The sequence below is a fragment of the Oncorhynchus gorbuscha genome, linkage group LG11 (genome assembly GCF_021184085.1).
Source record: "Oncorhynchus gorbuscha isolate QuinsamMale2020 ecotype Even-year linkage group LG11, OgorEven_v1.0, whole genome shotgun sequence".
Taxonomy (NCBI): Eukaryota; Metazoa; Chordata; class Actinopteri; order Salmoniformes; family Salmonidae; genus Oncorhynchus; species Oncorhynchus gorbuscha.
The window spans coordinates 27114177-27136696 of NC_060183.1; the positions used below are offsets into that span (position 1 = coordinate 27114177).

The 22520-nt window shown below is 45.8% G+C and overlaps 1 protein-coding gene across 1 annotated transcript; it reads left to right on the forward strand.

The window, feature by feature from the left end:
- Positions 1-422: 422 nt before the first annotated feature.
- med1 (mediator complex subunit 1) lies at positions 423-22133 on the forward strand. The gene is made up of 18 exons (XM_046369199.1): positions 423-624; positions 1226-1434; positions 2178-2284; positions 2603-2681; positions 2858-2912; positions 3214-3346; positions 9282-9310; positions 9463-9534; positions 9633-9707; positions 9911-10074; positions 11984-12095; positions 12324-12448; positions 15126-15250; positions 15722-15732; positions 15875-16065; positions 16387-16482; positions 16834-16939; positions 17231-22133. The coding sequence occupies exons 2-18, from the start codon at positions 1317-1319 to the stop codon at positions 21015-21017; spliced, it is 5385 nt and encodes a 1794-aa protein (XP_046225155.1). The 5' UTR covers positions 423-624; positions 1226-1316; the 3' UTR covers positions 21018-22133.
- Positions 22134-22520: the final 387 nt, after the last annotated feature.

A 22520-nucleotide genomic window follows, 5' to 3' on the forward strand; every position in this document is an offset into this window, starting at 1 on the left:
TGGGAAGTGCTCGTGAGCAAGCATTTCACCGCAAACTCTGCACCAGTTGTATTCGGCGTGTTAATAATGGGATATGATGAAGGGTGAGCCGGTCAAGGATCGATGCAGACAAGGTGGTAGATTGTATGACAAGCGACAGTTTATTCAGAGTAAAGATATCTGGTACAGCGTATATACGGGCCCTTCTATTAGCTCATGAGGAACCAACAAAAAAAAGCCCCGCCAATCGTTTGCACAAGCAATTAATACAGAACAGAATGTAGGTTGATTCTAGAAGTTCGGTTCTTCGGATTGGTTCAGGCTCAAGCTGGGGTGTAGTCTTCCGTCATTGGCTCAGTTGTCTGTCCGTCATCGTAGAATCCCTCCATGCCTGTTCTCAGTCACACAATGTTCAGCTAGAAAAAGGAGGTTATGTGTGTGCGCTAGGTTTGTCTCCAAGTCAAGGTTGTCTCTCCCTATTCTGTTTCTCCCTGCCAATGTGTGTAGGAGTCTTATCTGTATGTCCTCGGTAGTTAGTGTGTAATGTGTGTGCGTTCGTGTCCTCACTGGATGTTGTGTCCGAACTGAAGGCTAGCACCTGTGGCTAGGAAGTATCCTATTTTGACAGTTTTGTGGATGATTTAAGTGAGTCTGTGAAAATACGTTGCTATGTGTTGTCTCAGTTACAGCAAGGCAATAGCAGTAAGTTGGTCACCTGCATAAGAATTAACATTTCTTTACAGGCGCATGTGACAAATACAATTTGATGATATAATTTGAACAACAAGACATCCGACACAGATAGAACAATGAGCCAGATGTTTCACAGGATATATACATCTGAAGCATGCGGTTGGCGTTTCCAAGAAGCCCAATGGCCGGCAATGGGAGAAGATGGAGCGAGATGGATTTTGACCCGATATTCTGCTAAACATTTGATCTCAAAACAGTTTTCTCTTCCCAAAAATAAAATTTGTTACGAACAGAGTGGACTAAGTTTTGTAGACTTTACCATTGCCAACGTTTTAATATTAATTGAATTGCGTTGTTTATGGGTACAATTGTTTAGGAGTACAATGGCTTATAAGTGCACACGCGCACTTCACAGGGTAGGAGTTCCCAAACGTAAAAACGCAAATACATGCTAGAATGCGCCAATAGGATCTGGCTAGCTAGTGCTTGGCTCTGCCCACCTCCTTATCTGCTCCCGCTCGAAACGGCATGTTGTGGTCTATCTTGGGTTTAGTTATAACATCGTTGACTACGACGTCCCACCCACTACGGAAGTCCAGTGCGAAGCGACAGTGTAGCTAGCAAAAAGACGCTAGCTAGTGAAGATGGCGGCGGTTTCTATGCAGGGCTGTAGCCCAAACCCAGCAAGAGAACTTACCCTTTCAACACAATCTGGGGGAAACCAGGCTCTTGCAGATCGGGTAAAAGCTGAAGAAGGGACAGGTGAGTTGTATCATATCTGTGCAATTGGAGCTAGAGTGGTTACGCTAGGGTCAGATATTTGTTGTCAGATCAGTTACAACAAGCTGAGAGCAGGCTAATGCTAGCTAGGGTATTCGTGAGCTATATTAGCTACCTAGCCAGCATTGTAGTTATCATGCTAGCTAGCTACTATAATGCACAATTATGTTTTTCTACGGGACATTTGTATTTAAAAACAGTTTACTGGTACTGACAACTATATTAAATGCACCTGGATTAGTTACGCGGGCATGAGCTACCTAGCCACTTTCTTGTACTAGACACGTTGTAGTCAATCAAGTCCAAGCCAGTTGACCTAGTTAGCAACACAACCACAGTCCGAGAGTCATGCATGTATCTGCACAACTCTTATAAATAGTTAATTATGCAGATATAGACTGTCAGGCTTGGCTATTAATCTCCCATACCCCCCCCCCCCCTCTCCCACTCTAACTTCGATGCAACATTTTTACATTGTGCTGGACCCTCTTGAGAGCGCAATGTGAAAACTCTCTTGGTTGCATCAAAGCTAAGCCTACTCCATCAATTCCACTGTGTTTTTAGTTTTGTGTAGGACACAATCTAAACAAATTATGTAGTTAACTATGTAATAAGGATGTTAAAACTAGCTTATATTGTTCTCTTGGAATGTCAGGCATTGAACACTGAAGTGCAATAGTTCCAATTGAATGTAATGCTCCGTTGTGCACCTTGCTTATTCACAGAAGCCGAGAAGCAGAGTCGCGTGAACGCTCTGCTGGAGAGACTCCATGCCAAACACAATGCCTCACGGCCTTGGCAGGAGACCAGCAAGGTGGTGCGCCAGGCCATGGTGAGAAGATGGAGAGAATGTGTGAATGAAATAATAGGAAAAGCGGAAATGATGGAATGCTAAATATATAGAGTTAGGAAAGCGTGTTAATTGGTCCGGTTGCACGCCTTATAGATTCCGGAAGATACATTCATACAGGTGGAAAAAGAAACTCCGGCTCACTGGCGTTCTTACATGCTCCACAATGTGATTAATGAATCTTAAAACCAACGTTTTAGTCAATAGAACTTCATTGGGGTAAACCCAAATATACATACATTATGAGTTAGAAAATCTTTACTCTCTAATCCTTCCCCCCTATTGTTTCGTCGGTCACAGGAGAAACGTGGTCAGATGAATGCGGCTGGACACCAGCTCCTGCTCACCTGTCTAGAGACCCTGCAGAAAGCACTGAAAGGTGAGACGCCAAAGAGAGACAACTGATCACAAAGACAACCTATCCTATTCATTGAAAGTGTGTTCCATGGGCACTTCTGCAATTAAATGCCAATAGCAATCGCTCCTGTATCATCAGATTCTTGACAGTTGAAAGACAATCTGCTGAGTTTTTAAATTTGTCTCTCTCGGCTCCAGTGTCCTCCCTGCCGTCCATGACAGATCGCTTGGAGTCCATCGCTCGACAGAACATGTAAGCTCTTCCTTTCTTCTTGTCTCACTCACTTACTCCTTCTTTCCCTTTCCCTCCTTCTTTCCCTCACCAGGTCACCCATCCACTGATTCCTTATTCATACCATTGATAGCATAGCATGTGTATTTTATTAAGAGTGTTTATACGTGGTGTATATCTGTTGTATAGTACATTCCTGACAGAACAATGGATTTCCAAACTTGGCAAGAAAGTAATTGTTTGAGGAGGACATTTGAGTCTGATTTGCCTCCCTCTCTTTCTCTCTAACCCCACCCCTACCATCCTCATCCTCTCCCACCAGGCTGGGGTCCCATCTGAGTCCTTCGGGGACAGAATGTTACATCACTTCAGACATGTTCTATGTGGAGGTGCAGCTGGACACGGCTGGTCAGCTGGTGGATGTGAAGGTGGCCCACCACGGAGAGAACCCAGCGGTCAGTACTATCCCTTACCTACAGCACTATTACTCTACGTCTATTTGGGCTGTCCCTGCCTAAAAAAGCTATTGGTTGACCGAGAGTTGTATGTTTCAACCAATTAATTCCTTTACTTAGATTTGTTTGTATTGGGTGTATGTTGTGAAGTTGTTAGATATTACTGCACCGTCAGAGCTAGAAACACAAGCATGTCGCTACACTTGCAATAACATCTGCTAAACATATGTGTCCAATAAAATTTGATTTGTCATTTTTTTTCAGTGTACTTTTCCATATTTAGACACATCCTGTATGTTTCAATCAAGTCAACCTTATGCACTGAGCTGGTCTGATGCTTTATAAGCCAGCTATTTGATGAAATAATGAAGACACACAAATGACTAGAGGGAGTCCGACCGCAATTAATTTGATTGTGCCGCCTGGCTCAGACTTGCTGCGCTGTGTTTAAAAAAAAAAGAGACAGAGAGTGATTTTCTAGCACCCGTTGCCTCTCTCCTCCCTGCTGCAGTGACCACTACAGAACATCAGTGTGTATAGCATTGTCCGTGTTGCTGAAGCTGCAACATAATTACAGCCTTTTCTGACTGAGAAGTTCTGTTACTGATATGGTTACTGGTTGCACAGGAGGTAAAGGGGAAGTCAGATGTGTGGAATAAATTTGACTAGTTGTGGGGGAAAACTGGAGATCAAGAAAAATAAGGTACTGAGCAAGTGCTGCGTGCATATTAGGCCTACAGTGAGGGGGAAAAGTATTTGATCCCCTGCTGATTTTGTACGTTTGCCCACTGACAAAGTAATTATCAGTCTATACTTTTAATGGTAGGTTAATTTGAACAGTAATAGACAGAATAACAACAACAAAAAATCCATGAAAAACGCATGTCAAAAATGTTACAAATTAATTTGCATTTTAATGAGGGAAATAAGTATTTGACCCACTCTCAATCAGAGATTACTGGCTCCCAGGTGTCTTTTATACAAGTAACGAGCTGAGATTAGGAGCACACTCTTAAAGGGAGTGCTCCTAATCTCAGTTTGTTACCTGTATAAAAGACACCTGTCCACAGAAGCAATCAATCAGAATCCAAACTCTCCACCGTGGCCAAGACCAAAGAGCTCTCCAAGGATCAAATCAAATTTATTTATATAGCCCTTCGTACATCAGCTGATATCTCAAAGTGCTGGACAGAAACCCAGCCTAAAACCCCAAACAGCAAGCAATGCAGGTGTAGAAGCACGGTGGCTAGGAAAAACTCCCTAGAAAGGCCAAAACCTAGGAAGAAACCTAGAGAGGAACCAGCCTATGTGGGGTGGCCAGTCCTCTTCTGGCTGTGCCAGGTGGAGATTATAACAGAACATGGCCAAGATGTTCAAATGTTCGTAAATGACCAGCACGGTCAAATAATAATAAGGCAGAACAGTTGAAACTGGAGCAGCAGCACGGCCAGGTGGACTGGGGACAGCAAGGAGTCATCATGTCAGGTAGTCCTGGGGCATGGTCCTAGGGCTCAGGTCCTCCGAGAGAGAGAAAGAAAGAGAGGAGAGAATTAGAGAACGCACACTTAGATTCACACAGGACACCGAATAGGACAGGAGAAGTACTCCAGATATAACAAACTGACCCTAGCCCCCCGACACATAAACTACTGCAGCATAAATACTGGAGGCTGAGACAGGAGGGGTCAGGAGACACTGATGTCAGGGACAAGATTGTAGACCTACACAAGGCTGGAATGGGCTACAAGACCATCACTGTATGTGTGCCAAACAGGTGCTGTTAGATTACAATATAAGGCCTACAGCTCAATGGTGGTTATATAAGGCTGCTATAATAAGCCTATTCATGACAATAACATGACTTATTATTGTGATGATCATAACAGTAATAACAAGAATGAGATCAAGGAAAAGAGAGGGTTATTATTATGGATATAATTTACCTGACAATTTGGAACATTGTAAACGGCACTAACTAAATGCATTATAAATAATACCAGAGAAGCTAGTCTAACGTAAAACAAAATGGGAAGCCTTTATTACAGCATAGCAAGGATTTAAAAACAGCTCATTTGTGAATTTGCTAATTGTTCCATCATGCTTGCGGCTCACGGAATCCGTAGGCTATCACCCAAACACTGAAACAGGCAACAGAAGCAGGATTTACAGTATTTCTATATATACACACACACACACACACACTGGGGAGAACAGGTATTTGATACACTGACGATTTTGCAGGTTTTCCTACACTTCAACTGTGAGAGACGGAATCTAAAACAAAAATCCAGAAATTCACATTGTATGATTTTTAAGTAATTGCATTTTATTGCATGACATAAGTATTTGATCACCTACCAACCAGTAAGTATTCCGGCTCTCAAAGACCTGTTAGTTTTTCTTTAAGGATCCCTCCTGTTCTCCACTCATTACCTGTATTAACTGCACCTGTTTGAACTCCTTACCTGTATAAAAGACACCTGTCCACACACTCAATCAAACAGACTCCAACCTCTCCACAATGGCCAAGACCAGAGAGCTATGTAAGGACATCAGGGATAAAATTGTAGACCTGCACAAGGCTGGGATGGACTACAGGACAATAGGCAAGCAGCTAGGTGAGAAGGCACCAACTGCGCAATTATTAGAAAATGAAAGAAGTTCAAGATGACGGTCAATCACCCTCGGTTTGGGGCTCCATGCAAGATCTCACCTCGTGGGGCATCAATGATCATGAGGAAGGTGAGGGATCAACCCAGAACTACACGGCAGGACCTGGTCAATGACCTGAAGAGAGCTGGACCACAGTCTCAAGGAAAACCAGTAGTAACACACTACGCCGTCATGGATTAAAATCCTGCAGCGCATGCAAGGTCCCCCTGCTCAAGCCAGCGCAAGCCCATCTGAAGTTTGCCAATGACCTTCTGGATGATCCAGAGGAGGAATGGGAGAAGGTCATGTGGTCTGATGAGACAAAAATATAGCTTTTTGTACTAAACTCCACTCGCTGTGTTTGGAGGAAGAAGAAGGATGAGTACAACCCCAAGAACACCATCCCAATCGTGAAGCATGGAGGTGGAAACATCATTCTTTGGGGATGCTTTTCTGCAAAGGGGACAGGAAAACTGCACTGTATTGAGGGGAGGATGGATGGGGCCATGTATCGCCAACAACCTCCTTCTGACAGTAAGAGCATTGAAGATGGGTCGTGGCTGGGTCTTCCAGCATGACAACGACCCGAAACACACAGCCAGGGCAACTAAGGAGTGGCTCTGTAAGAAGCATCTCAAGGTCCTGGAGTGGCCTAGCCAGTCTCCAGACCTGAACCCAATATAAAATCTTTGGAGGTAGCTGAAAGTCTGTATTTCATAGCAACAGCCCCGAAACCTGAAGGATCTGGAGAAGGTCTGTATGGAGGAGTGGGCCAAAATCCCTGTTGCAGTGTGTGCAAACCTGGTCAAGAACTACAGGAAACGTATGATCTCTGTAATTGCAAACAAAGGTTTCTGTACCAAATATTAAGTTCTGCTTTTCTGATGTATCAAATACTTGTCATGCAATAAAATGCAAATGAATTACTTAAAAATCATACAATGTGATTTTCTGGATTTTTGTTTTAGATTCCGTCTCTCACAGTTGAAGTGTACCTATGATAAAGAATTACAGACCTCTACATGCTTTGTAAGTTGGAAACACTGCCGATTTTGCAGGTTATAAAATACTTGTTCTCCCCACTGTATAAACACACACACACACACACACACACACACACACACACACACACACACACACACACACACACACACACACACACACACACACACACACACACACACACACACACACACACACACACACACACACACACACACACACACACACACACACAGTGCATTCGGGAAAAGTATTTGACCCCTTTTTCCACATGTTACGTTTAAGCTTTATTCTAAAATGGTTTAAACACCCCCACCCATCAACCTACACACAATACCCCTTAATGACAAAGCGAAAACAAGTTTTTAGACATTTTTGCCAATGAATAAAAAAATCAAAATTGATACCTTATATACATAAGTATTCAAACCTTTTGCTTTGAGACCTGAAAATGAGCTTAGCGGCATCCTGTTTCCATTGATCATCTTTGAGATGTTTCGACAACTTGATTGGAGTCCACCTGTGGTAAATTCTATTGATTGGACATGATTTGGAAAGGCACACACACTTGTCCATATAAGGTCCCACATTTGATGCATGTCAGAGCAAAAACCAAGCCATGAGGTTGAAGGAATTGTCCGTAGAGCTCCGAGACAGGATTGTGTTTAGGCACAGATCTGGGGAAGGGTACCAAAAAATATCTGCACCATTGAAGGTCTCCAAGAACACATCATTGTGGCCTACATCATTCTTAAATGGAAGAAGTTTGGAACCACCTAGACACTTTCTGAAGCTGGCAACCTAGCCAAACAAGCTGAGCAATCGGAGAAGGGCCTTGGTCAGGAATGTGAGCAAGAAGCTGATGGTCACTCTGACAGAGCTCCAGAGTTCCTCTGTGGTAATAGGAGAACCTTCCAGAAGGACAACTATCTCTGCAGTACTCTACCAATTAGGCCTTTATGGTAGAGTGGCCAGATGGAAGCCACTCCTCAGTAAAAGGCACATGACAGCCCGCTTGAAGTTTGCCAAAATGCACCTAAAGACTCTGGCCATGAGAAACCAAGGTTTGTTTTCAGACCCTTTACTCAGTACTTTTTTGAAGCACCTTTGGCAGCGATTACAGCCTCGAGTCTTCTTGGGTATGACGCTGCAAGCTTGGCACACCTGTATTTGGCGAGTTTCTCCAATTATTCCCGGTAGATCCTCTCAAGCTCTGTCAGGTTGGATGGGGAGCGTCGCTGCACAGCTATTTTCAGGTCTCTCCAAAGATGTTCAAGTCCGGGCGCTGGCTGGGCCACTCAAGGACATTCAGAGACTTGTCCAGAAACCAATGCTGCATTGTCTTGGCTCTTTGCTTAGGGTCGTTGTTCTGTTGGAAGGTGAACCAATCTGAGGTCCTTGTTTTCCCTGGCTAAACTTGCTGGCTGGCTGAACTGTACTATTTTTCTTACTCATTGCCTTTGCCCGTCATACAATCATGTACATTTACATTTACATTTAAGTCATTTAGCAGACGCTCTTATCCAGAACGACTTACAAATTGGTGCATTCACCTTATGACATCCAGTGGAACAACCACTTTACAATAGTGCATCTAAATGTAGCTAAGAAATCAGCTGCAAAGAAACTTGAAAATGATTTATTGTTTTGTTGAATAGTCATGACTGGTTTGAGATATCTGTTGTAAAACGACGGTGGCGCAGAATATCTTTGCTACTTAATGCAGATCCAAGATCAGTTTTGAGATCCACCGGCATCATTGGCGTAGGGTTGGCTGGAAGTTTTTGACTGTTCTTGAAACTTGGCCAACACAGATATATGTACCCAGTTTTATACTCTCAACCTTTTAATTTTTTAAAATTGTATTTGTTGATTTAAATCAGAGTTTATTAATATAATGAGTAATCCAGGAATGTCACAAGTTAATTGACACGAGAGAACTCGAGAAAATAGCATCTCTACAGAGCGAAGTGACTACAATGAATGGCCAAATTACTTCCGGACAAAAATTAGGGTCCGTCCGTGGAGCTACTCCTCACCACTTCATAGTCGCAGAATTAAATCATTAGAACATAATTCAACAATATCTAGTAATGTATTGAACTGATAGTTTTGCTGAAGAAGTCTTACGCAGATAAGTTGCCCGTAAGAAGCTTCAGATCGGACGCAACGGCATGTGTGCGACACTCTTTTGCTATAAAAATCAGTGATATACGGTAAATATGTTATCCAAGTGTTTATGTTTAAATTCATTCTTCTTCTTTTTTTAAATTCTTTACAGAGCTGTCCGGAGCTGATTCAACACCTGAGGTGAGATTTTAGATCAAATAAATAATAGAAACATAAATATTATGTAATTATTATATAAATAAAGCTAGAAATGTTCGCGGTTCATTTTTATTTCTCTCATTTCATTCTCATGATGACATCTTGGTTGTCATTTTTTTCCAACCTCTCTAAAGGGATAAGAACTTTGAAGAGTTCTCCAAACATCTTAAGGGCCTAGTCAACCTGTACAAGCTTCCTGGAGACAAGTGAGTTGCTATTAGAGCACTATAAGTGGTTGTGGAATTGAATTACATCAAATGCTGTTGTTATACTTCATTTTTATCTTTATTGCGGTTCCCACCAGTAAGCTGAAAACAAAGATGTACCTGGCACTTCAATCCCTCGAGCTGGATCTTACCAAGATGATGCACATGTTCAGGTATGTACGTATTGCGGTTTGACTAGGTGCATCACAAAACCTCCCTTTTTACAATGCCCCTGATGTGGCCGATCTAAAGAAAATTTCTCCCTCCGTAAAAAAAGTTTTTTTCCCAGAAGAGCTTTTTGAGTGGTTTCCCCTTTGAGAAAAATATGTTCCTGTCAGAATGAATTCTCACTATTGTGTGTGTGTGTGTGTTGCAGGTTAGCCACCAACGCTAACACGGTGGAGACCATCCTTCATGGGAGCGTGGGTCTGCTGACAGCCAGGAGCGGTGGCCATCTTGTCTCCCTCCAGTGCTACGTGTCCCCGTACGATGTGTTCGAGGAAAGGACAGGCTCGCAGCTCAACTTCACCGACACAAATGGTGAGGGAGCGAAGGAAGTTTGCCACAGTGCTGCCCAGAAAGCCAATGTAGTGCTTTTCCGCTTGTTGGGGCTAATCCTAAATAGAGATGAACACATATTTTCTTGATTCAGCCATTGTTTAATAAATAAAAATTGTTGAAAAGATATACAGTTGAAGTCGGAAGTTTACATACACTGAGGTTGGAGTCATTAAAACTCTCTTTTCAACCACGCCACAAATTTCTTGTTGAACCATAGTTTTGGCAAGTCGGTTAGGACATCTACTGTGCATGACACAAGTAATTTTTCCGACAATTGTTTTACAGACAGATTATTTCACTTATAATTCACTCTATCACAATTACAGTGGGTCAGAAGTGTATATACACTAAGTTGACTGTGCCTTTAAACAGCTTGAAAAAATTCCAGAAAATTATGTTGTGGCTTTAGAAGCTTCTGATAGGCTAATTGACATCATTTGAGTAAATTGGTGGTGTACCTGTGGATGTATTTCAAGGCCTACCTTCAAACTCAGTGCCTCTTTGCTTGACATCATGGGAAAATCAAAAGAAATCAGCCAAGACCTCAGAAAAAATTGGAGGCATCCACAAGTCTGGTTCATCCTTGGGAGCAATTTCCAAACGCCTGAAGGTACCACGTTCATCTGTACAAACAATAGTATGCAAGTATAAACACCATGAGAACACGCAGCCGTCATACCGCTCAGGATGGAGACGCGTTCTGTCTCCTAGAGATGAATGTGCTTTGGTGCGAAAAGTGCTAATCAAACCCAGAACAACAGCAAAAGACCTTGTGAAGATGCTGGAGGAAACAGGTACAAAAGTATCTATATCCACAGTAAAACAAGTCCTATATCAACATAACCTGACAGGCCGCTCAGCAAGGAAGAAGCCACTGCTCCAAAACCGCCATAAAAAAGCCAGGTTTGCTACGCTTTGCAACTGCACACGGGGAAAAAGATTGTACTTTTTGGAGAATGTCCTCTGGTCTGATGAAACAAAAATAGAACTATTTGGCCATAATGACCACCGTTTTGTTTGGAGGAAAAAGGGGGAGGCTTGCAAACCGAAGAACACCATCCCAACCGTGAAACATGGGTGTGGCAGCATCATGTTGTGGGGGTGTTTTGCTGCAGGAGGGACTGGTGCACTTCACAAAATAGATGGCATCATGAGGTAGGAAAATTATGTGGATCTATTGAAGCAACATCTCAAGGCATCAGTCAGGAAGTTAAAGCTTGGTCGCAAATGGGTCTTCCAAATGGACAATAACCCCAGCATACTTCCAAAGTTGTGGAAAAATGGCTTAAGGACAACAAAGTCAAGGTATTGGAGCGGCCATCACAAAGCCCTGACCTCAATCCCGTAGAAAATTTGGCAGCACTGAAAAAGCTTGTGCGAGCAAGGAGGCCTACAAACCTGACAGCTTGTGGATGGCAACCCAACACGTTTGACCCAAGTTAAACAATTTAAAGGCAATGCTGCCAAATACCAATTGAGTGTATGTAAAGTTCTGACCCACTGGGAATGTGATTAAATAAATAAAAGATGAAATAAATCATTCTCTCTACTATTATTCTGACATTTCACATTCTTAAAATAAAGTGGTGATCCTAACTGACCTAAGACAGGGGATTGTTACTAGGATTAAATGTCAGGAATTTTGAAACTGAGTTTAAATGTATTTGTCTAAGGTGTATGTAAACTTCCGACTTCAACTGTAGGTTGGCATGCAATACACCTGGTAACTTATAATCATCTAATTTGTTTGGCTGGATTTGCTGACTTGGCTTAAACCGTACAAGATTTTGCAACTAGACTATATATTAAATAATCAAATGATCGTCCTTTGGCCATCTTCCTCCACTTGTGCATGTCTTCACATGGCCCTACTTTAACTCCTGTACAGTCCCTCGCTCTCTGGGTGTGAGTGTATCTGTGACGGTGGAGGGGACCTCGTCAATCTACAAGCTACCCATCGCCCCCCTCATCACGGGATCTCACCCAGTGGACAACAAGGGGTGAGACCTCTCCCAAATTTCAGACATTCAATTTAAGTTCCAGAGCAAAGATTTAGATGGTCTTAAATATATTTTTTTGGTCTTAAATATATTTTTGGGGTGAATAAAATACATCAGATACTTTTATAAATTGTTCATAATAAATGGGTAATAAGTAGTTATTTTGTTGTGGGGGAATAACTGGATAATTTTGAAATTGTGTCTGTGTGTCTCCTCTCTCTGTTGCAGAACCCCCTCCTTCTCGTCTGTGACCAACTCCAACTGTGTGGACCTTCCTGCCTCTTTCTTCCTCAAGATGAACCTGCCCATGCCCTTCTCCCTCTCCTTCATCCAGAGGATGGGCAATGCTACAGGTGGGTGGTCTCAGACGTGTGTGTGTGTGTGTGTGTGTGTGTGTGTGTGTGTGTGTGTGTGTGTGTGTGTGTGTGTGTGTGTGTGTGTGTGTGTGTGTGTGTGTGTGTGTGTGTGTGTGTGTGTGTGTGTGTGTGTGTGTGTGTGTGTGTGTGGACTAGGGTTGGGCGGTATCCAGGTTTTCAAGCCAACATATCGTTTCTGTATCATACCCGGACTATTAAGATATTACCGAATGTGCGCACAAGGGGTGTTGTAAAAATAAAATGAGTGCAAAACGGTTTAGGTTACAGGGATATTGATCCAGTAGGGGATTGAATGTCTCTGTTCTAACCAAGAAGCTTGATCTTGACATCTAGCCACTTTGCAAACCAAATGCGTAGGTCTTGAGCTGGATGTACCGTGCCTTCAGAAAGTATTCACACCCCTTGACTTAATTCCACATTTTGTTGTGTTACAGCCTGAATTCAAAATGGATAATCGACACACAATACCCCATAATGACAAAGTGAAAACATGTATTTTGAAATTTACAAATAAGTATTCACACCTCTGAGTCAAGAATATAATCACCTTTTGACAGAGTCTTTTTGGGTAAGTCTGTGTGAGCTTTGCACACCTGGATTGTACAACATTTGCCCATTTTATTATTATCAAAATTCTTCAACCTCTGTCAAGTTGGACGTTGATCATTGCTAGACAACCATTTTCAGGTCTTGCCATAGTTTTTCAAGCAGTTTTAAGTCGAAACTGTAACTCTTCTACTCGGGAACGTTCAGTCTTCTTGGTTAGCAACTCTAGTGTAGATTTGGCCTTGTGTTTTAGGTTATTGTCTTGCTGAAAGGTGAATTCATATCCCAGTGTCTGGTGGAAAGCAGACTGAACCAGGTTTTGCTCTAGGTTTTTGCCTGTGCTTAGTTCCGTTTTATGTTTATCATGAAAAACTCCGCATGCATTAATGATTACAAGCATACCCATGTCATGATGCAGCCACCACTATGCTTAAAAATATGGAGAGTGCTACTCAGTAATGTGTTGTATTGGATTTCCCCCAAACATAATATTTTGTATTCAGGACAAAAAGTGAATTGCTTTGTCACTTTTTTGCAGTATTACTTTAGTGTCTTGGTGCAAACATGGGGCATGTTTTCAAATATATATATTATTATTATCTGTTATTTTCCAGGTAAGTTGACTGAGAACATGTTCTCATTTACAGCAACGACCTGGGGAATAGTTACAGGGGAGAGGAGGGGGATGAATGAGCCAATTGTAAACTGGGGATTATTAGGTGACCGTGATAGGTTGAGTGCCATATTGGGAATTTGGCCAGGACACCGGGGTTAACACCCCTACTCTTATGATAAGTGCCATGGGATCTTTAATGATCTTAGAGAGTCAGGGCACCGGTTTAACGTCCCCTCCGAAAGACGGCGGGCAGTGTCCCCAATGACTGCCCTGGGGCATTGGGATATTTTTTTTAGACCAGAGGAAAGAGTGCCTCCTACTGGCCCTCCAACACCACTTCCAGCAGCATCTGGTCTCCCAGCCAGGGACTGACCAGGACCAACCCTGCTTAGCTTCAGAAGCAAGCCAGCAGTGGTATGCAGGGTGGTATGCTGCTGGCATACCAGCAGCATATGTGTGTTCTGTACAGGCTTCTTTCTTTTCACTCTATCAATTAGGTTAGTATTGTGGACTAACTAGAATGTTGTTGATCCACCCTCAGTTTTCTCCTATCGCAGCCATTAAACTCTGCAACTGTTTTAAAGTCACCATTGGGCTCATGGTGAAATCTCTGTGCGTCATCCTTCCTCTCTGGCAACTGAGTTAGGAAGGACGCCTGTATCTTTGTAGTGACTAGGGGTATTAATACACCATCCAAAAGTGTAATTAATGAGTTTGCCATGCTCAAACGGATATTCAATGTCTGCTTTTTCTTTTTTTTTACCCACCTTTGTCTTTGTGGTTGAATCTGTTTGAAATGTACTGCTCGACTGGGGGACCTTACAGATAACTATGTGTTAGGGTACAGAAATGAGGTAGTCATTCAAAAATCACGTTAAACACTGTTACTGCACACATGCAACTTATTATGTGTCTTGTTAAGCAGATTTTGACTCAACTTATTTAGGCTTGCCATGACAAAGGGTTTGACTACTGATTGACTCGAGACATATCAGCTTTAAAAATTTTAATTAATTTGTAAACATTTCAAAAAACATAATTCCATTTTGACATTATGGGATATTGTGTGTAGGCCAGTGACCAAATAAAATAGCCATTTTAATCCATTTTATTTTCAGGCTGTAACACAACAAAATCTGAAAAAAGTCAAGGGGGTGTGTATACTTTCTGAAGGCACTCATTTATTTGACATATCTTAGATTTATTATACTTCTAGTTATAAGCAGTGGGGTAGCACGCACCCCCGCACCCACCCCCTTCAAAAAATACAAAGAAATGACATTGAAACAGTATTGAAAATCATACCGTCTGTATTTCGAAATAACCCTATAGTTGGTATATCGCCCAAGTCTGGTGTGGTGTATCTATGGGTTTGTATGTTTTGCATTTGTTGCTTTTTGTTTTCGCCCCTGTGTAAAAGTGTGAAGATGTGGGTGTTTGTGCACACGTCTGTGTGTGTCAGTTAACCCCCCGCCCCCTCCCTCCTACCAGGGATTCCTGTGTTTGAGACACCACCCACCCTGTCGCCCCTCTACGAGCTCATCGTCCAGAATCAACTCCAGGAGGAGGGGGGGAACCCCGTGACCACCCCCACACACGCCATGCGCTTCTACGCTGTGAGTAGCTCTCTCACTCCCCTCTTAGACCGGCTTCCTGGGCCCTTGTGTAGATGTGTGTGTGTGGAAGAAATATGATGAGAGCTCCCCTCAGATAGGCTAGGTGAAATATGAACCGTTGCTTACATCTATACGCTCTTCTCAGATCGACTACAGAAGTGCAATGAAGGGCGATATTTGGTTCATTTTCATTTCAATCGTCAGATGACATCAAGCGCTCCGCCACGTTAGCATGAGAGTGCACGCAACTGCTTCTTGAGGGCTGCGGTGTGTGGCGCTGCTTTTCTTGTCGTTCCGATCCTCAATGTGACCTGTGAATGTCAAGTGATTGGCCGGGAAGTCTCTGGTTTGACTCGGTCCAGTGAAAAGAAGAGCCTGTATGAACGGGTTGTGAGTTACATCCGTGATGAGTCCTAACTATCTCTATGGGCTCTCCATCTTACCTTTTCCTTCTCCTCTCCCTCTGCTCAGTCGTTGCCCGAGGTGTCAACACAAGCATCTCGCTAAATAACATGTGTATGTGACCAATACAATTGTTTGATTCGACACAGCGGTCAAACGGGTAAATGGTTCCAATCGTTTTTCCAACAGGGGATTTGAGAAACACTTAAAATAAGGGCTCTGTCAGCAGCACTGCTACTTCCTGAATGGCGACGCCCCGGTGCAGGACGGGCACTCACTGCAGGGGACACTGGTGTCCAAGATCCCCTTCCGCCACCCAGCCCAGGTGCCCGCCCTACTGGATGTTATCAGGCACCAGGCAGCCGCCAACACACTGATTGGCAGCTGCGTCAAGCGCACCTTCATCAAGGATGGTGCGTAGTAGTGGTAGTGGTTGTAGTTGTTGACCAACTGAAACAGGGAGGGGCCTGCGTTTGTCCAATAAGAACGGATAACTAATGAACACAACTGGTCCTGGAGAACTGCAGTGTACAGGGCTGTCTTAACCCGATCTACAAAATCATTTTCATATTGTTACTCTAGTCAGCATAATACAGTACATGCCAATGTCCGTACTGATGCTGATCAAAACAAATGGAAGCGTTCAACCCACAAAAACAGAAATTGTACTTGACATGAGATGGAATCTTGCGCTATTCAGTGATGTAATATCCTGTTGTGTAATCCCCCTCCAGACACTCCAGGACTGCTACAGTTTGAGGTGTGTCCTCTGACCGACTCCAGCTTCAGCGTCTCCTTCCAGCACCCTGTTAACGAGTCCCTAGTCTGTGGTGAGGACATACACTGACATTACCATGGAATTAAATGGAACATAATTGAATGTATCCCTATGGACATTACTGCTGTTTCAGTCCTCCAGTCCTCTAACCGGCCCTGTGACTTTCACAACAGAATTGACTTTAGATCAACTCTGGCCCTGTTGGTCTGACATTTTCACTCACTCTTGACTACTTCTTTGCTAGCTCCAGCTCTTTTACCTTGATGTTGAACCTCAAACATTGATACAATTTGCACTGTCCTTGTCAAATAAACTCTCTCTCGAACTTCTCCTTCTGTCTCCTCTCACTCTTGCCGTCTCTCTCCTCTCCTTTCCACCATCTCCTTCTCTCTCCCTCTTGCAGTGGTTATGGAGGTGATTGACTCCAGGCAGGTGTCCTGTAAGCTGTACAAAGGCCTATCCGATGCCTTGATCTGCACTGACGATTTTATCACCAAAGTGGTCCAGAGGTGAGCGGCCATTTTCTCTGTTTCAAGTGTCCTTTACGCAATCTGTTTTGTGTTGTAGTAGATGCTTCTCAGCCTTTCTTGTTGTTACCCCACTGCAAAGAAACCAACCCGAATGGTTTCATTCAATATGCTTTATTCAACAAAATACAACAATTTTGAGGCCATGTGACCTTCAGTAGAAAATAATTGGTGTTAAAATAAGTAAACGTCAGATAAATGACAATTTAAAAAAAGATATTTAAAAAAAATACTTTATGTCCGCCCCATCACCATTCGGATCCCTTTCCTCAGGTGCATGTCCATCCCTGTCACCATGCGGGCCATCCGGCGGAAAGCGGAGACCATCCAGGCAGACACGCCGGCCCTCTCCCTGATTGCAGAGACGGTGGAGATCATGGTGAAAAAGAACTTACCCCCTGCTGGAAGCCCCGGGTACGGCATGGGCACAGGGGTTGACCCCACCAACCCCATGGGGCTCCCGGGTGTCGGTGGAGGCAACACTCCCACCGGGAACAGTGGGGGAGGTAACTTTGCCGGCCCAATCACATCTCTGTTCGGGATAAGTCGCAGCCAAAGCCAGGGGGGAGAGTGTACACCCCAGGGTGGGGCAGCTGGACAGCAACAGCAGGGGGGTCAATCAGGGGACGACTTCAGCAAAGTGACCCAGAATCCCATTCTGACCAGCTTGCTGCAGATCACGGGCGCTGTGGGCACTAGCCCCACTCCCCAGAACAGCTCTTCCGGATCGCAACCCCACCAGACTCCGCCTCCCACCTCCTCCCCTGCCACCAACACCAAGAACCACCCCATGTTAATGAACCTGCTGAAAGACAACCCCGCCCAGGACTTTGCTGCCCTCTATGGCTCGAGTCCCCTAGAGAGGCAGAACTCTTCCTCTGGGTCGCCACGCACTGATGGCATGGGTGGCACGTGCCCCGGAGGTGGCACCAAGGGCAAGAAGAAGCGTCCCAGAGGGATGGAGAAGGGTGGGGTGCCTGGGGCAGGAGGAGGGGGGATGGGAGGGATGAACAAGCAGCAGTCTGGGTCCATGCAGCCTCACCACCACCAGCACCAGCCCACCGAGGACGACTTCCACCGCGAGCTCTTCTCCATGGACGTGGACGCCTCCCAGAATCCCATCTTCGACGTCAACCTGCCCGGCGATGGCTTGGACACGCCCCACAGCATCACCCCGGCGCCCAGTCAGTGCGGGACCCCGCCTTCCGGGGCCGGAGTGTCCTACCACTCGCAGTCACATGTCCAGTCCCAGCAACAGCAGCAACCACCTCCGGGATCATCCTTGCCTCGCATGGTACGCCTATCGAGCTCCGACAGCATCGGCGCGGACATAAACGAGATCTTGTCGGACTTACCCGAGCAGACAGGTAAAGGCGGCAGCGGTTCGCACGGGCAGCACCACCTGGGCAGCGGGGAGGATGGGGGCCCCCTGGGCACCCCGCACCGCGACTCGTCCAGCTCGGGACAGGGCAGCGCCGTGTTCGAGGCGGACATCTTCAACACCAACAGCAATGAGAACCCCTTCACGAACGCCGCCGACCTGATCGCCGAGGCGACCGCCACCACCCCTACTAGCGACTCCTCGTCCACCAACTTCTTCCCCGACACGGTGGACTTCAACCCCGAGCTGCTGACCTCCAGCCACGGCTTCCCCCAGGCCTACTTCGACGACAGCTCACCCAGCGCCGATGGAGACCTGGACCTGGTCAAAGGCTTCGGTGGGAGCAGCCAGCAGAACACGCCGTCCGGCACCCCCCAGAATCCCACCCCGCACGGCCAGAGCACCCCCGACCCCTCCCTCAAGGACCCCTTCGACATTTCTGGCATAGTGTTCGGGGGCAACAGCGGAGGGGGCAAGCCACTGCTGGGTCAGGCCCTGGATCTAGGGGACTCGCACCCGTCCCACATGGGAGGAGGCCAGAGCCCTCTCATGATGGCCATGGGAGGGGGGAGCAGTGACTTCAAGAGTGGCGAGGCCAAAGCCAAACAGCAGCAGCAGGGACTTATGAGGGCGAAGGATGACAATGGGGGCGGGAGTGGGCGCAGCTCAGGGATGGGGATGACTGGCAGCAGCTCCACTGAGGGGAAGCAGGTGAAGCGAAGCCGCACCCCTTCCAGCGAGGGCAAGTCCAAAGACAAGCCCCCCAAACGCAAAAAGCTCGATCCCGACGGGAAGTCCCCATCTCACAGCACAGGGGGGCGACCCTACACCCCACCCAGCGGAGGCTCGGGATCTGGAGGCAGCATTGGCGGAGGATCCAAGTCTCCCGGTAGCTCCGGGAGGTCGCAAACCCCACCAGGAGGTGCCACACCACCTATCCCTAAGATCACCATTCAGATTCCCAAAGGAACACTGTCTGGTGGGAAAACTTCGTCCCATGGCGGGTACACCTCAAGCAGTTCGGCGGGTGGTGGCACGGGGGGAGCAGGCAGCACTAGCGGAAGCAAGAGCCATCATTCTCACTCCTCGTCTTCCTCAGGCAAGATCAAGAGTAAGGAGGGCACCTTGGGCCAAGGCATCAGCTCCAAGCCTGGGAGCGTGGGAGGGGGTGTTGGAGGTGGACCCCCTCAGATGAAGAGCTCTTCTCAGGGAATGGGTGTGGGGAAGCCAGGCTCTTCTCCCATCACCAAACATGGACTCTCCGGGTCAGGAAGCAGTTGTGGCGGGGTTGGAAGTGGGAATAAGATGAAGCCGCAGGGGGGCAAGCCTCCCGGGTCCCTCATGAACCCCAACATCAAGCCCAACATTTCCCCCTCGCACTCTCGCCCCAGTGGCTCTGACAAGCTCTCTTCCACCATGAAGATGCAGCAGTCGCAAGTCCCAGGAACTCCGCCATCCTCCAAGGCCAAGTCCCCCATGGGCTCAGGGGGCGGCGGCTTGGTAGGGTCCAAGTCGTCCTCCGGTGGGGGGATGGGCTCCCAGAAGCAGCTGGGCGGTGGTGGTTCCTCTTCCGGCTCCTCGTCTTCCACCTCCTCCTCCAGCTCCTCTTCCTCTGGCTCCATGCCCTTCTCTGGAGGCTCCCAGTCTCAGTATGGCTCTAGTGGTGGCGGAGGGGGTGGTTGTGGTGGCGGACAAGGGAACAACGCGAACAACCCCAACGCCAAAGGAAAGTCCCCCAGCCGCAACAAGAAGCCCTCGCTGACTGCAGTCATAGACAAGCTGAAAAGCGTCGGCGGGGGAGGGGGTCCTGAAGACGAGGGAGATCCGCCTGTTGGTAGCAGTGGTGGGACTGGTGTAGGCGGACCAGGGGGCGGGCCACCAAACCTCGGCCCCTCCTCCAAGCACGGAATGTCCTCTCAAGGCGGGGAGTACCCGATCAAAAGGGAAAAGTCTGAGAAAGAGGGTAAGTCCAAAGTGTCTGTGTCGGTGGGTGCCAGCGGGGACAAGAAGCTCATAGATCCCAAAACTGGAGGCGTAAGCAGCACAGGCGTGGCCAAGATCATTATCAGCAAGCCGGACGGCGGCTCACCCAGCATCAAGGCCAAGGTGACCCTGCAGAAGCCCGGAGAGGGCTCGGGGGAATCCATGCGCCCCCAGCTTTCCGGTCTCAAAGCCTCACCCCTGTTCAGCGGCTCTACGCCCAAGCACGACCGCTCTTCCCCCAGCCACAGCCGCTCGCCGGGCTACACACCGCTCAACCACGACAGCGAGAGCGAATCAGGCAGCAGCTCTGTGGCAGAGAAGTCCCACCAGAACAGCCCTAGCTCGGACGACGACCAGTCCATGAGGCCCGTGCCCCCGCAGGACTACATGAGCTCCATGCCGCTCAGCTCAGGGGAGAAGCACAAGAAGCACAAGAAGGAGAAGAAGAAGCAGAAGGAGAGGGAACGTGAGAGGGACAAAGATAGAGAGAGGGAGAAGAAGAAGTCGTCGTCTATGTCAACTGGGAACGTTTCGCACGGTCCCATGAAGGCTGACAGCTGGTCGCGGTCACCCATTTTGGCCTCGGATACGTCTCTCTCTATGATGGGCTCGGACCGTCCCTCCCGCCCCAGTCCTGTCTACATGCGGAATGAGGACGATGACCTCATGGACTCGGCCCTCACTGGCAACTTATAACCCTTTCAATAGACACACATTTGATTTGGATTTTAAAGGCCAGCCTGTAACTTTCATTTCCAATCAAAAGTCACGCCCCTGGGGGTTTAAAGAGACAGACCAATAATGTGAAGGTTGCTGGTTCAAATCCCGGGCCAGGCAATGAAAAGTGGGAGATTAGCATACAGATTGCTGTACAGATTCCAGGTGTACCATCTTCTGCCGTTGTGCCCTTGTGCAAGCAAGGCCCTTTATCCATAAATAGCACGAGTATTGCTAGTGGCAGCACTTTTGACATGAAATGAGAACTTACAGAATGTGCCTTTTCATAATCTTGACTGCAACTCTTCCCTTGGTGTCCATGCCATATTTGCAAAGACTGGCAGAACTCTTAGCAGTAGGCCATTTATCAAGCAGATCTTTGAAACGCGGTCTGAAGCTCTACCAGTGTACCTGTTTTTTCTTTTTTTAATGTGTGTCTTTTAACGTATCAGTATATGTCCAAGAATGACAAATACAGCAGGATTCAACTTTGAAATCCAAGTGTGTACTACAGCCATATTGTTACCTCGACCCTAGACATGGAGATGCCAATTTCTACTGTGATGTGGGTGGAGGGTGAGGCATTTTGGAATTAAAGGGATAGTTCACCCATCACCTAATTTGGGTGAACTATCCCTTTAAGAAAGTCCACACGTACCCAACGACACACGGTATCTGTTTCAGTCTGTACGGTTTATTTGAGCTAAGATGTTGGTTGTATTTGAAGTTAGAATATCTTTTAGATTCATTATTTTACTCTAGCAGCACCAAACATAGAAGATTGCGGCTCTGTTTTTGATTGGGGTGGGGGCGGGGTTAAAAAGTTAAGACTAGCATTTTGCACCATGTTTACAAAGAAAAAATAACAACATGTAAAAGAATATATATATTTTAAATATTTTGTTTTTACAAAGTATCATTCGGCAAGGGTTGTAACATCTTGTGTGTTTAAATGCCTTAAATGTGGATTTAGAATATTGTGAATTTTAGATTTTGATACCTCTTTTAACATGTAATGGGCAGATTAGTGTTGAGATGTAGAACCTTTTTTGCAGAGAAGTTTGGCAAGCTTAAAATAAATATTTAAATGCTGAATGATTTCTCTGCTCTGTGTACACCTTTTCATATTTGTTGAGAGTTAACTATTAGTCGACCAGCTCCAGGCTTGATATTTTATAGAATTGAGTTATCGATCCATAATCTTGTTTAATCACAAAAAACACCTCTATTCGATTACTGCGCAGTCAAAGTGCAGTTACTAGTAAGTAATATATAAGAACAAAGTGTTAATACAATGTAAGTAGTGCCATTACAGCGTTACTACACAGGTAACAACATATTCTAGATACTTTCTTTGAAATTATAATTGAAATTACAATTGAACAGCTTCCCAAATCTCAGACTAGCTTTTAGGATTTCTAGTGCGCCTGAAGGGGCACTGCAGTTGCATCCATCTCCTGCAGATGTCAGCTTCGAGTCATG

Bases quoted from the DNA above. Each gene is read 5' to 3' on its own strand.
- med1 (XM_046369199.1), top strand. From the start codon at position 1,317: ATGGCGGCGGTTTCTATGCAGGGCTGTAGCCCAAACCCAGCAAGAGAA. The intron at 3,347-9,281 runs GTCAGTACTATC...AATTCTTTACAG, and splicing joins ACCACGGAGAGAACCCAGCG to AGCTGTCCGGAGCTGATTCA. The intron at 9,311-9,462 runs GTGAGATTTTAG...ACCTCTCTAAAG, and splicing joins GAGCTGATTCAACACCTGAG to GGATAAGAACTTTGAAGAGT.